Source organism: Typopeltis vanoorti, chromosome 15, assembly GCF_054136105.1.
Source record: "Typopeltis vanoorti isolate ZY-2024b chromosome 15, IOZ_Tvanoo_1.0, whole genome shotgun sequence".
Classification (NCBI taxonomy): domain Eukaryota; kingdom Metazoa; phylum Arthropoda; class Arachnida; order Uropygi; family Thelyphonidae; genus Typopeltis; species Typopeltis vanoorti.
The window spans coordinates 32,822,746-32,839,186 of NC_143563.1; the positions used below are offsets into that span (position 1 = coordinate 32,822,746).

Sequence of the window (16,441 nt, forward strand, 5' to 3'; positions counted from 1 at the left end):
ATGGCATATATCTGATTGTTTTGTTGGTTAAACGACTCTTCAGTAGTGCAGTTCTTCTCATCTGTGAAAAGGATATCTCTGTGTTTGTTGTGTTATATTTTTTACTCTCCTATTCTTAATATATTTTATTTACCTTATGTATTTAACTTCTCTACTTTAACTACAAGACTTACAAAATTTCCTTGACTCTAACATCTGTATCACTTCTTACGTGTTCATTCTATAAGGAAAGCAAATTCTATATCTCTGGCCGATTCCTAATTTTACTCGCATGCTTATCTTGACTGGTTATTCCTTGCTAAAAGAAATGAATCCTCTAATTTCTTTCTGGGGCCATCTCCTCTTCAGATATTGACAAATTTATTTTTTAAAGCTGCGCCAGCCAATATCTTAGAATAGAGAGGACTCTTATTCAGGGAGACTTTTCCAGACATTTGGTGCACAAAGGTGAATAAATTTAGTGCTTAAACTCATAAATTAAACACTTTACTGTGGCTAAGTAAATCCTGGCTTGCAGTCGTAACCTATAACAACATGATATACCTTTCTTTCAATTTCACCCTGCTATGGTTCAGATTAATGAGTGGTAGTTTTGGTTCATATCACAGGCAAAACTCAGGTATAAAAGAAAAACATATTTATTGGAATCCAAAGACATAATATACGCTTAGACCAATCTCACTTTCAATTAGTTCAATGACATGCTAAATCAAACCTTTTCAGACTGATTTATACTCTAATACATGAACAATAAATCCTTCTCTTAAGTTAAAGACTAAACACACATTATATACACATTATACACTTCTAATCTATATTCTACCTACTATGTTTGTCTTGCATATTAAACTAGTCACAATCTTCTATAATCATTCCAAACAATTTGTCTTATGGACAATTAGCCACTGCTAAATAATCACTTAAAGTTCTTAAATACTGTCCATACTCGATTAATACAGTATGATGATCTTTCCCTTTTTCCGACTGGGTAATTATACAACAAAATCTGTATTTTACCATTTCTTGGGGCAGGATTTCCAGGTCTGTCTGAACTGTCCTTCTTTGTTTGAATTACGTTGTCGATACTTCCATAAGCCTGCATCCATGTGGTGGGTCACTATGGTCATCAGATTAAGCTGTGCTCTGCACCTGGCATTTTCCCCTCATCTATTCTCGATCTGTTTCGGACCATCGTCATTTCTACTACCGGTTCTGGTATACGTCCGCGATATTATACCGTCAGAACTTTCAGTGAAGGAGCGAAGACAGCATATGCCAACATCGAAGGGAAAGGCGCACCCTTGATATCGAACTATCGCCAAGGAACACCATCAGGAACATCTGGTCCATGAGAGAAGTCAAATCATCATCCAGCAAAACAGGCGAAAGAAGCCTTGAGAAAGGGGTGCAAACCCTTTTTATTCTCCCTTCCCCCCCTCTTACTAGCTGCGATAGTGCCCTCTTACTACTTTCCGCGATCTTTTCCCGCCCGCTACTTTCTTCGTCTGCGGCAATTTCGGCACATCGCGAGATCATAGCAGTATCTTCTGGGAAATGAACGTGCGTTGCTTTCCGAGATTGATTCCCACCCGTGACCTTTGGACTATTGTTTACATCTAATTTATCCATTCATTGCATACATGATGCATTCATATAATGCTAATTTATACACAAAGTTCTTTACATGGTCTTACAATTCTATTAAAAGAAGGTAATTCTATTTCCATTTACAGTTAGTACTTTATTTCTTTTGCTCGAGTATAAGTATTTTCTCTCAGCTGATTTTTCTGACTTGTTAAATCCTGAATGAAGTGTTTCTTTAATAAAGTGCTTCTTTCAGGATGTAACAGTGGTTGCGTACCACTGGAGAAGTGCCTTTGATTTTATCACCCTTTGCCACAGAATTTCTGGTGTTAGGAAGTGTCCAGTAGAATGATGATAGGTTCTTGCTTTCAGCTCACCAGTTAGTACATGTGACATTGTTCTCTGCGAAACATGTCTTGCAACATCACTTTCTGTGTTCTAACAGGATTACAAGGGAGGTGTGCCCTCGCAAGCTGTTGCATCATAATGCAGCATGGTCAACCTGTTCTTTGGCAGTCAGATACATCTCCTGTATCGCTATAATGTTTAATAGTCTGATACACATACATCCTACTGATCCTGAGTGCTTTTGTCGTGTGAAAATAACAGGTCACTGCATTCCAACCTCATGAAGTGCTATTACAGATACACGGTCTCATAATCTCCCCACTGTATGTTAACCTATATAGTTAGACAACTCTCTCCTTAAAGCATTTGCATGCTTTAAGGAGAGAGTTACACACAGAATTACACAAGCCTGGTTCCACTAATGGAACCAGGCTTGTGTAATTCTGTGGGCAATGTGGGGGGGTGGAGGTGGAAGTTGTTGTAACAGTATTTAGGCCAAAACTATGTACTCCTTTCTCTGTCCTCTTCCCATGGAGCAGCTTGTGTAAGGATTTATCTCTGCAAGCAGTTTTACAGGAATAGCATTTTTCATCCACTTAATTTTCCCAGGGCTCTTCTTAAGGTAATACCATTTCCATGTTTTTGATGCCTGTCAAAAATTTTGAGTTTCTAGAATTGTCATGAGCCTCCACAACGAGCTATGAACATAATCTACAGAATCTACAGACTCAGAATACCATTGGACAAGTAAGGCAATGGGACACCAACTTGTTCTATAATTCCCTGGTCAAAGTAGCATTGTTATACAACCAGGAAATTAAGCTGAAATGAGAGAGAATTGCCTTGAACTTAATGAGGTCATTACCTGAAAAATTAAGAGAATGTTTGCTGATAAAGCAATTTGGTTATATTTTTTTTTGGGTGGGGTATAATTCATGCAAAGGGAGAAACCTCCTTTTTCTTTTATTTTAGTGAGCGAATTGTTAAAAATTCATCAGCACACTCCCTGGGTGTTCTTCACGACTTGTTTTATTGGATGAAGTTCTTTGGTCATTTTTGTAGTTGAGAGGGGTTTAGACTTGCCTCACATTTGGAGAAAGAAAGCCATTTAACTTTTCCACACTCTTGAATATCTGAAGTGTTTTACAAAAACAGTCAAGTTTTGGATGCCTGATGGGAGAGAGAGATTCTTGACGTTTGGAAGGAGTGAGTTGCATTCTTAAAGAATCAGAATTGTCTATAGATTGTGCTGCTAACAATTTCTGGCTCACAATCTCATGTTTTGTCAGTGTTGGGACGTAACTCCTAGAATTCTTTTAATGTCAGCATGCCTTCATCAATCAATGAAAGCATTCTTTTAAGGATAAGTTTATTGTACTTTGGAGCAAAATTTTCACTTATCTATTTACTAAAATAAAGAGCCAAAAGGCTTCAGTTCAGCAATGCAAAATTTATAAAAATTAAGTGTATATTAGATCCAACATTATTTCAAAGCCAAATGTTGAAACTATGAACGTTTCGTACAAATAAGCTGAAGCCTTTTGGCTTTTTATTTTAGTAAATACTTTTACGCACTGACTGAGAGTTTGCTTACAAAAAATACACCTCTCCGACGTTTCAAGTTCCTTAGTATTGAAAGAGTTTTTTTCTCTGAGGAGAACCAACCAGTTCGAAACAGCTGGCAGGCCAGTGAAACCTTAAAAATTTGGACCAAATTAGAAAGTGAATATATGGATGGATGCCTGGGCAATGTGTGCGCTTTCTAAAGTGGTCCATGCTAGGGCAACTCGTAAATGCTGGCAGGCATATTCCCTTAAGCTCTCTGGTCAACTTATTTGTAGGAAACTTTCATAGTTTCTACATTCGGCTTTGAAACAATGCTGGATCTAATATCCACTTGATTTTTATAAATTTTCACTTCTCTATTTTGCGGAATATTTAGGTTTAAGCTACATGCTTAGTGCATTATTAATAAAATGAGAAATCTGCCTTCATATTTCCTAAGTCTCAAAGATATCACTACTGCTATATAAAATAATTCACAAACCAATCTCAAAAAAATTCGCAGGTTGTTTATGCCTTTTGATTACTACTCTTTAAAATCACAGGGAGCCAGATATTCAATGCTTCTACATTCTTGGAATGATATGGAGTGGCTGAATTGCCATGTATCTTATGCTGCCTTTCTCTGTCTTATAGTTGGTTTGATCCCAGTTCTATTCTTAAAATGCATAAAAACTTCCCATAACTTGTTTTAAATTTGAACTTATAACTTTTTTTGTTTTCCTAAGATTTAAAAAATACGTATGGTCCACATCTTTTCACAAATCATTTCTGTCGATATACATGCATAGATTTACAACTGTCTTTCTACAACTCACTTCAGCAGTTTTCTAGAATCAGTCAGCTTTTCTCTTACGCTTAACCACTATTGTGGAGTTTTATGTACATTCTTAAAGGCTTTACTAATGATGTCTTTTAGTTGACTGTAATGCACGTGTTTGCACGTTATTAATGAAACTGCTTTATAGTGTCATGCTCAACACATGAAAATAGAACATTTTTTTACTTCGGTGCTACTTATGTGATTATATTTCACAAGACTAGATGATTAGTGTACAACCTTGATCAGACCTTTTACCATTGTATAAGGCCCAATTAAGACTTTATACAGTGGTATAATAATCTCCTTATCATAGCAGCCACTGTATTGCTTTTGCAGCATTTGCAGTGCATCCTCTGAATCTCAAATCAATCAACTACCACTGCTAAGTTCTGAATCCCTATGCTAAAGGTCTGCTTAAATTTTCTTGAAGGGCAGAATCCTAATGATTCTCAACTTTGTAACATCAGCAAACAACTGAATTCCCTGTCACTTAATGAAATACCATTAATAGAATAGTTTCAGTAGTGTTTTCATATTTAGATTTAATGTCATTAAGAGGCACTAGGAATGAATTAAATGTCTTGGACATAATCATGTCACAGGGACTTTGTCGCTTATGTGCATGTTACATCATAAGAATTCTAATGTGCACATTTAGCAGTGCAAGAGCAAGGCTAATTATTACCGATCTTGAGATTCTCTGTGAGTGGTGCCCCTCTATAGGTGTTGGTCAAAAGAAATATAAAAATACAAAAGTCACATATAAAACTTAATGTAAAATTCTCGCCTATCACAAGCATCTTCAGTTATAGGATCATAGAAACAGCAATTAAACAATAATATAATTCTAAAACACTCCACCTAAGTAGCTAATGTAAGATAACTAAATACAGTAAATAATTTTCTTACTTAAAGATTGTGTGTGTGTACTCACATATATACATAAATAAAGTTAGTACTTTTTAAATCTGTTATTTAAAAAAGAAAAAAAAGAAAGTTATATTGATTCTGTGTGAATAAATATAATTCATTTTATATTTTAATAGTGCTCGTTATTACAAGGATCCTGAAAGTGATCATGCCCGTCGGGATTATACTGTGGGGTCTGAAATCCATAGTTCTCGCCGTCGAGACAGACATCACAAGCACAAAGAGAAAAATAAGAAATATCTTCGTGATATACAGTCATCAGATCTCTCTGATAGCATTGACAGCCATAATTCAAGTCATTTGCGAAGACACCAGAAAAATCGCAGCCGTCATCATCGACGCCATAAACATTCCAGAAGTCATAGCTCAGAGGTGATTGTTCTCACTTTTCTATATGTATATAAATTTTTTTTTTTTTTTTTTTTTTTTTTTTGAAATAGTAATCTTGTGTAACTCCTAATCCTTTATTGTTGATCATTAATTTTTTAATTCTAATGAAATTATTTCATTAGATGTTTAAACTTTCCTCCTTTCTCAATTTGATACCATTTTAATCAAACAGGTATAATTAAGTATGGCATGAATATACACAATACCTAATTATCTGATTCTTTTTTTTTTCTTTTTTTTTTTTCTTGGTAATTTTTCTTCTTTCCCCAAATCAGTTATGGTTCTCTCTCTCTCTTTCTCAACTAAAGTGAAATTTTGCCACTATTGTAGTTTTCCTTTTTTGGTTCTATCTATAGTGGCTTGCAGATCATTTCATTTTGTGAAAGGAGTTACGTATGTAATGGTGTTACTGCATTAAACCATATTTTTAAATTGCTTTCTTTGTTTCTTGTGTATAAAGTGAATCCTCATTGTCATGAATTGGTGTAGTCAGCAATGACTGAATAAATTTTTTTTAATGTAAATTTGTTAATAGTAGGTTTTAATGGTTGATATAATTATTAAACTATGATGGATAATATTCTAGTTTTATTTATTGGATAAACATGCATGTTTCCTCATTTTGCAGGGGGAAAATTAAGTTGTTTTTTTTTAATAATACTTCAAAGCTAAAAGCACCTAATATTCATGAAATATCTGTTGCTTATGCATTTTACTGTACATCCACTCAAATGGTAGATGTTCGTTGAGATTCACTGTAGAAGTCTGTATGAACAACCATAGACTGATTGTTTCATGAGCTGTCTCACCTGGGATTCTAGCAAAAAGCTCACTTACACAATAGCTCTAACAAAAACCAGAAACTCATTTTGCATTAGTATCTGGAAACCTCTTCTCCAGGCTTGCAATGAAGCATATATATTGGCTGCTTGCATAATTTAGGTCAGCTTCATTGCAAGTCTGGAGAAGAGATCCAGATGCCAATGGAAAAAGAGTGCCTAATTTCTGTAGCTATTGTGTAAGGTTTTGCTAGATTCCTTGAAGCAGTGAGAGAGTTTATGAAACTGAATCAATCCATGGTTGTCTGCACAGTCTTGTGCAGTGATCACTGGTTCATTCGTAATTTATTGAAGTCTGACCCTGTGTAAGTCTCCAGGTGGGCAGTGTTTTAAATTTTTTTTCCTCAATTGTTAACTTGTAACAGGCTTTGTCAGAAAATTCAAAGATTTAGAAATGCTTTGTGTAGTCTACTCAGCGTAGTTAAAAAAAAAATCAGGGCATTACACATTGTGGCTGCTTATTGTTCATCAGTAATGGCCGTCCATTGTTAAACTACTTTTCAGCCATTAATTGATACAGAAAAGTGTACAAAATAGTATAACTAATAAAGTTTTATCTTAAAATTAGTGATGTGGCTTTATACTAGAACTGGAGTTTTTAAACTAATCTATAAGAGGCTGTTATTTTCATCTTGTATAGATGCAGTGCATGTCAAGATCACACTTAATAGTTGAGAAATTGAATCCATATATCTTAATTCTTTGATATGTGGTGGTTTTTCTTTTCTATCCAGTGAATTTAGATATTTTTGCATTTGTACTTTACAAGAGTACTACTATTCTTATCTATCAGTTATCCTTCCAGAATACTAGTTATTTGACTGCTTGGCATAAATCATATGCAATTGAATATACCTAAAATTTCAAAATTTGCATACCAAGCAATCTCTTACCCTTTATCTGCTGCAAGTAGGCATCATTGCTAGGATTATGGATGATGTGGGTTGTATAGTAGCCATTAGTTGGCTAATTCATTCAACTCTCAAGCACTACATGCCATTAGCAAGTCACATCTTGAAGCTGACTGTAATAGCTTAGGTTAGGTTGGCTAGGTCAGGTAAGGTTAATTGGCACCATTGTTTGACTATCGAGCCACTATCCTTCTCTAGAGCAGTGTGTCCTCAGTGAGCATTGGTATAAATCAGATGTAATTGAATACACCTAATTTTTATCACTGCTTGGGGGAGGAGGATAGCAGCTCGCTAGTTGAATAATGGTGCCAGTTAACCTAATAAACCTAGCTTAAGCTATTACAGTCTGCTTTAAGGGGCGACTTGCTAATAGGGTGTAGCATTTGAAAGTTGACTGAAATAGCCAGCTAATGGCTTCTTATACAATTACTGCATCCATAATAGTACTGATATGGTTGTCTGGGTGCAGCAGATGTGGTGTGGTTTGCTTCATTGTCCCAACAGCAATTGTACTGGAACAGTATGAAAGAGATGGGAGTGCAGTGCACCATCTTGACATCAAATGTATGCAACTTCCAGTAACCTCACATCTAATTGTGAATGGAGACCAGGTGCTTGCTCGTGCAGTGATGTGTCAATTTTAATGTCACCAAAATGCAATTGTCTTATTTCCTGGAACTTTTTATAACATTCCACAAAAGAGTTTTCTTTCAACTTATCTAGCTTATCCTGGCATAAAATCATCCACAGCCTATTTCGGCCTTTTTTACAATATTTCCTTGCAACTACTGCCACTTTATAAATCCCAAGCTTAGAATGTAATTCTTACTTTTGAAGTAGTGCACTGAAAATCTCACAAATGCTTGAATGTAGTATCCAGAAATGAGATATTTGCTTAAGAAATGACTCTTCTTTCATTGACTTCCTCTAATCACTTTGTCATAGATACTCCTGTTTCTGTATTATTCTTTTGTTCCATGGACACTGAACTAGCTTCCATTCCTCTAATAAGTTGAACATGGGCAGCTGTTGGTCAAAAATCCACATATCGTTCAACTTCAAACTCACCTTCATTGCTTATATCTCTTTTTTTGGAACATCTTTCCAATATCATTTATCCCAGTGGATACAACCTTCAACTTTTCACGAAATACATTAACAGATTTCTTTCTTCTCTCGCTAGCTTAAGTATTCAAAACTGTTACAATCATCAACAAAGCTAAATTTGAATTTGAAAAGCCTAAAGCAGAAAAATTAATCTTATGGTCATACATTCATATCTCTGAGGCGAGTAGTCAGCTCCTATTTAACTTCACTGATGTGTCACTTTTTTAGGCTGTGAGACTTTTCATGCCTGGGACTGATATTAAAATTGTGTATTTGTGCTTTGGATTTCTCTGGGTTCTTTGTATGTTGGTTTTCAATCAAATGAACCAAGCATTTAATGCACTATCTGGGGTACTAGCTCCTTTGCTGTCTGCTATAAGCTCATTGCCACTTTTCTGCTCAAGGCAATCAGTGCTGATATTTACATAGTGATTCTATAATTCTAATAAATAATTCTAATAAATTATGGATGCAACTAATACAAAAAATGTTGCATTTAACTGGCTTGCTTGTACAATCTCATCTTTCCTTTTCTGTCCATATAAGTGTTCAAAACAGTTGTAATAACCATCAACAAAGTTAAATCCGAATTTGAAAAGCCGAAAGCAAAAAATGAGCTTGTGGTTCAGCTTCCGCTTAACTTCACTTCTGCTTCTTTCTCATATTCAGGTAGCACTATTGTCACAATCACTTTACCAGAAAACTGATATTTTGACATCTTCTAATTCATTGATTGCTTCAAATTTCTAAACTAATAAAGTACTTTTTTTTTTCTAAAACAGGTGTATTATGCACATCTGTTGATTGTCTGCCAGAAAGACATCAGATAAAGTCAGCAAGCTTGGGTGCCAAAAATGTCTTCTGGTTCTGATATGTCCCTAATTGTACTAAAAAAAAAAAAAAGGCAGTGGGAACTATGCCATCAGAATTAAACTCTCGTATCATGGATTTGTATCTTCCTCTATTCTGTCAGCATATACGCTGTATTAAAGTTCATATATAACTTATTACTAAAAAGTGAAATTATAATACTGAATTATCCTGCTGTTTTCATCTCACTCCTCCTAAAAATAATGGCAGATACCATTTTCTGTCAATATTCACTCCCAAAAACTTTTATCAAAAGGGAATCTCCTTGTTAATGTTATCCAGTTCCAAACATGTACTGCATAGTTAGGAAAAATTAAGCCATTGTTCTTGATGTCTCCAGGTATATTGGATTAGATTTGTCTTATAGGGTTTCTTTGAAAGTTCTCCTTTTTGAGATTTGAGTGTTTAGTGCTTGTGCAGATGACACAATCACTGTAGTTAAAAATACATAACTGTCATTCAAATACCCTGATGCTATTATTCTGCATAACTGTTAATAGAATATGAAAACCTTTGGAAGTTTTATAACGTAAATTTACCTGCAATTATAAGTTCATAAATCATTGTGGTCATTATGCTAACCGGTAATGTTTATAACAATGAGGTATCACTGTCTCTTAACAAGAAAGAAAGTAAAGCTTACATGTGTAATTTGTCATAGTGAAAAATTGCAAAATGTTTGGAATTTCGATCTGCTAGCCTATAATGCTTTTCAGTAGGCTGCGATGCTAAAACAAGTCATTTGAGCATTAACAATTTCTTGTGGTTTCATACAAAAAAGAAATATCCTCTTATCATGAAGCATTTGTTTTCACTATATGAAATGCTCTTTATTTTCAGACAATTAATTTCATTTATAGTAGTTGCATGTTTTATTCATACTGTATCTCATATTGAATGCATGCAGTATAGTTTTGTCCAGCAGTTTAGTATCAGTGATAAACAGATTCATCTATTTTGGTGCATATTAAGAAAATAGGAATATTTATTTATACCAGGAATAATAATAATATCCACCTCTAGTAATTTTATTCTAGCAGGTTTCCTTTGGTTTCCATTTTTCTTTGAGTAGATGGAAACAGATGAACAACGTTTTATCTTTTTGCTCATATTTAGGGTGATTATATAGTTAAATTAGTTTGCCTGATATTAATTTGAAAATTTTAGACAATAAATTACTTACCTACTCAGTAAAATATAGTAGCACAGTAGAAAAACTTCAGATTCTGACTGGCTGGAAACTGTAATTAGTAGTGATATCAAGAGTACTATTTATTAGTTCACATCACACTGATGTTTTTGAACTGCTTCAGTTTGTCTTGATTTGTTTCATCTTTTGGAACTAACAGTTATCCTATATCCTATCTTTTTTTTAGTATCATAAATTCTCAAAAACATGAAATAATATTTTTTCAGTTCAGAATGTCAGATTTGAAAAAAAATTCATATTTATTAAATTTATTGACAAATAGTACTATGGTGTTACCAGCTAGTTAATAAACAAGTTCCTCTTAATATATATTTAATTATACTATTTGCTCTTAAAATAAGTTGGCTTTTCATCTCACACTTCATGTTTTGTGTTTAGAATTAACCTTGTTTTAACTTGGAATGAGTTGTGTAGACATGCTTAAATATTGGCAGTTATGATCAGCTTCATAAATAATGTATTTTATTTTTGTGTTTTGTTTAATACCATAGACTTAATCTGGATATGAGATGTATTACTTGTACACTAGACAGACATGAACCGTTGCACAGGAATAACATCTAAATTGTTTGTATACCGTTCATGGGATATTGTTTTATTTAATCAATGAGAATGGAACATTTAATTCTGTTAGTGAGAATATTTTTATTTGGTTGATAAATATGTTGGATTTGCATAGAAAGTATTGTAGCAGTGTTCTTTTTCCTTTGCATATTAGGCTTAGTTGCCTGTTATGGAGACCCACATTTTTGCCATGTAGGCATTTGAAACCGAAAATTGAACTCGGGGATAAGGTGGTTAGCCCTATGCCCCCTTATCCCCTTCAGAGTGTTCTATGTCTGTAGATACTTGTGTTCACTTGGCCAGTTTGCCTGTTCTGTTTGTTATTTTGGACTTGCAGATATATTTAAATACTTGACTTACTGAATCTGATTTTATTTGTCAAGGAAGTTATCTCATTTGAGGCTTAATTGCAGTGTTTTTCTTTGCTGTTTTAATTGAATTATGAAAATGAAAGAATAAGCTTTTTGTCTATTTTTTGCTATGCAAGTGCTGTGATTTTCAAAGGTAAAATTTATGTAATAGATGTTCTGTTGGCAGTTATCTCTTTCACAAAAACTAATTCTTTCTTCATGTTTCAAAAAGCAATGGGAAATTTTAGGCTAGTGTATAATGAGATGACAAGAGACTTGCGATACTAAAGAAATAAGAACAAAGAATGGTTATTGAAGAAGATGGTAAAACTTAGAGAGGAAAGGTATAATATTAAAATGATGCTAAGTCTCAAAGAACTAAAGACAATTCATCAGCAGATTATAGAGAGGGGGGGGGAGTTAAGTTTCATAAGAGAACTGAAATTATCTGGACCTTATGACACAAGAAGTCCAGAAAGCTGATGGATAGGTCACATTGGAAAATTGCATGAAATGACAAGGAAAGTTTGATTTGAAACAGGAAAAATTCAGTAAAAAGGATGCACTACTAACAGAAAAGAATAACGATACAAAATTAATAACGGAAAAAGAAAAGAATAAAAAAGATGGAACCATCACTTTGAGAATTTAAATCTAGAAAACAGTATAACAGTACAGTGAATTAATATATATATATATATATATATATATATATATACACACACACACTGGTGTCCAAAAACTAAGGATGAACTACATTTTTATCTACATGTGAAAAAATTTTCATGACTACAGCCAAATGTGGACATAAATTTATTGGCAGCATGTTAATAAGTTATATTATACAAAAATGTGTTATAAATTGTGTACAAATTAAATTACAATAACTTTTGGCAAGAGTTACAAATTTCCTAAGGATGTATGGAATTTTAATATATATTGCTTACAGAAAATTATGTGGAGAGACATTTCAGTATGAAATATGTGCACCCTTAACTGTGATGCAGCTCTCATAACGTCGTATCATGCTTTGCACCAAGTGATTCAAGAGTTCTTGAGGAAAACTGGTAAGCAGAATACCTGTGCTTGAATGGAGCCGACTTGCACGCTGACCTTCCGTGATGTGTTGATTATGTTTTGCTGTTGTCAAAAATCTTTATTTATGCTCTGTGGTAGAGTGAGGGAAACCCCTTTGCAAATGTCTGGAACAGATTCCATTGGTTTGAAACTGCTCAAAGCTTGGGTACAATGCTATCTGAAATTCTAAAGTCTCTGGCAGTATCAGTAATCTCTGTTTTCCTTAAGCTTTTCAATAATTTTTGAAATCATCTAGATGTCTTTGGGACATTGCAAGACATCCAAGTTTGCAATTTTATATTTTCATGAAAAGAGCTTCCGAAACAAAATTAGCTTAGTGCAGCCTTTTTTTATTATTTTTTTATTTTTTATTGCTATCAGATGATCCCTTTGCTTGCGATTCAAAAATTTGAATGGGTACCTGCATTCTATTCTAAATTTGCAGTTAACTTTGGAAATAGTGTTCATCCTTAGGTTTTTGACACCAGTGTACACTGTATGAACACCACTGTTCATACAGTTCATACAAAATAATGCACTCTAATGGACCATAGGAAAATCCCAACCTAAGTCCAATAGAACCAGTGCTATTTTAAGCTGTTACAAATAGTAAAAGCTAAAAACCTTCAGTAGCGAGCTGAATAATTAATAAATAACAAAATAGATTTAACTTACATGTGTATTTTATTAGTACAAAATTTTGCCTTAGTGTCAAGGGCATCTTTAGTATAAATTTCAAATTAAAGAAGAGCAGAAACCAGCATATTCAACAGTGACAAGTATAAAATGCTTATACATGATATATAGCCATGATCTAATGATTATATGGTGGTTATATTAAGGTTCTAGTAAAAAATAACTTGAACATGATTTAATAATAAATAAATACATAATTAAATTTAAGTTAATTCTGGAATTTTAAGTCCATTTCTGTTTAGAATCGGTTGATGTTTACTTTTATGGTGAACTTTAATTTTCTTCCAAAGAACTTAGCATCTCATTGTGATAGTGTACTCCACAAGTCCTGATTGCTCTTGCTCATGGAACTCAACATAGTCTAAATGTTCATCAGGATTCATGGCTACAGATCTACCTGTTTGACCAAAATACAATAATCCACACCGGCAAGGAATTTGATACACTCCAGGGCTAAAGGCAGAAGTTTATCTTTAGTCGAGTCTATAAAAGCAGCTATCTTATTGATAGGACAGAAGGACACTTGTAGGCCAATAAATCTGAATGGTTTGGCTATACCTTCTGAGATGTCTTTAATATAGGGAATGGTTTTAAAAAACTTTATAAAGTCGTTAGTAAGGAAAGTGGACTTGATTTATTTCTTGGGAAAGCAGCAATTCAATGGAGAACAGAGTATGCTTGATGTACTAAAGTCTGGCACTCTTAAGAGGTTCTCAAGATCAGATTTTCACTTTAAGATGCATAGTTGAGAAATGATAGAAATATAACATGGTTATATTTATGATTTTCTAAGTTTCGTAAATCTTAAAAAAAAAAAAAAAAAAAAGCATAAGTCAGGATGTCAAGAGAAAAGCTACAGTTGTGTGATATAGGAACATTATATCAAGCAGTTTATAGTATCATTCAATTGTCAGTCAGCAGTTAGAATTGAGGAGGTACAGGAAGGTGCTATGTTTTGATGTTAAATCAGACATGAGACAGTGCACATTATTGCTGCTGTTATTCAGCATCTGTATGGATCACATTATGAAGAAAAGTGGCAGCATTAAACCCGATATCAAAATTGGAAGCATTAATCTTGGCTCTTTACTTTATGCAGGTGATGTTATTTACTTTCTTAACCCTCTTTACTCCACCTGGGAGCATAGGTCTTCTACCACCATTTTTCCACCGGATTGTTTTTTGCTTCTGTTTTCATTTGGTTCCAGTTTTTATTAAATTTGCTGTTTCTTTCAGTATTGTTCTTTTCCATGTTTCTCTTGGCCTTCCCCATCTTTTGTTACCTGTGGGTTCTAATCTAGAGCCTGTTTTACTATTATTTTATCCTCTATCCTCAATACATGCCCCAACCACCTCCATTTCCTTTCACGTATCTGTTTCAACATGGGTTTCTGGTTTGGTCTCTGCCATAGTTCTTCGTTTGATATATATATATATATATATTTTTTTTTTGGCCAATATATTCTCAGTATCATTCTTAAACACTTGTTTAAGAAGACCTGGACATTGTTAACTGTCTTTTTGTTTAGCATCCATGTTTCTGATTCATACATAAGTATTGCCCTTATATTTGAGTTAAATAACTTCTCATTTTAGTTTTTATAGGCAAGTTCTTGTTTTTTGAAATATTTCTAAGTTGGTTGAAAGTTCAATAAGCCACCTGTTTCCTTCTATGTATATCTTCAATAGTTTCTCCTTTTCTTGATGCTGTTGAACCAAGGTATATAAACTGTTCTACTTCTATAAGTGGTGTATCTTCTATTGTTATTTATTTTGCTTTGCATTTATTTTCATCAACATTGTTTTATTTATCTTAAGACCAACTTTTTTGGCTGTTTCTACAAGTGTTGTTGTTTTTTGTTCTATATGTTGGTGCTTTTGTGAAAGTAAGCAGATATCATCTGCAAAATCTAGATCTAGACACTGTTACAAAATAATGCACTCTAATGGACCATAGGAAAGTCCCAACCTAAGTCCAATAGAACCAATGCTATTTTAAGCTGTTACAAATAGTAAAAGCTAAAAACCTTCACAGTAGCGAGCTGAATAATTAATGAATAACATAAAATGGATTTAACTGGAGTTTCGTGAAGTTGGTTTTGAATAGAGGATTACTATTGTAATCTTCTAATTCCATGGGATACTTTTCTCATCACTCAGTCTATGATAATTAAGGACATAGTAGGGGAGAGTTTATGCTGTGTAAAAGATCTGTTTATGCTGTCGAAAGCTTGTTCAAAATCGATGAAGTTGAAATATAAGCTTGCCTGCCAATCCGATGATTGCTCTATGATAATTTGTAAAGTAGCAGTGTGGTCAGTGCATGATCTATTGACTCAAATCCTACCTGTTCTGGTTCTTAGCTGTTTTTCTATTTTTCTTATTCTTTCTAATATTATTTTTGCTAGTATTTTACTTATAACACTCGGCAATGTTATGCCTCTCCAGTTTTTTCATTGAGATAGGTTCCCTTTTTTGGGTAATTTAACCAGTAATTCAGTATTCCATTCCTTAGACTACTCTTCTTTCTACTAATGGTTATTATATCCGTTAGTAATGGATATAATATCTTTGCTTTTAGTATATTGCCTGATATGTTATCTGCTCCTGGTGCTTGTTTTAATTTGAGTTATTGCTTTTATTATTTCATTCAAATTTATATCCAATGATACATTTTGTTCCTTTAATTCTAGGCTCTGGTCGCCATCAGTCGTTTTTTGAAATTTCTTCGAGAAGAATTCCACCCATCTACGAGGGTGGTCTGAAAAGTTCTCGGCCTAACAATGAAAAAACGAATTTATAATTTCAAATTTATTATTATTTTTCAACATAATCTCCCTTAAGACTAATACATTTATTCCAGTGATGCTCCAGCACCATTATCCTGTCACTGTAGTGGTTCTCGGTAAGATTTGCAAAATACCCCTCTACAGCTGCAATCACCTCTTGATTCGACGAAAAACACTGACCAGCGAGGATGAGTTTTAATTTTGGGAAGAGATAGAAGTCAGAGGGAGCCAAATCTGGGGAATAGGGTGGATGTTCCAACAATTCATAGTGCAGATCCCTTAATTTTCCCATTGCCAAAACACCTTTGTGGCAGGTGCATTGTCCTAATGAAAGATGATTTTTTTCTTCAAACCATATCTTTTCTTACAAAGTTTTTCATCTAGTCTGGT

General features: G+C 33.8%; 1 protein-coding gene across 2 annotated transcripts in view; it reads left to right on the plus strand.

The window, feature by feature from the left end:
• The window catches only part of LOC150098581 (dual specificity protein kinase CLK2-like), a 152,591-nt gene that overhangs the window by 30,887 nt on the left and 105,263 nt on the right, over nt 1-16,441 (plus strand). For both annotated transcript variants that reach the window (XM_090405819.1, XM_090405818.1), the window contains exon 3: nt 5,365-5,620. In XM_090405819.1, the coding sequence (XP_090261945.1) occupies nt 5,365-5,620 (256 nt within the window). The remainder of the gene's footprint in view (nt 1-5,364; nt 5,621-16,441) is intronic.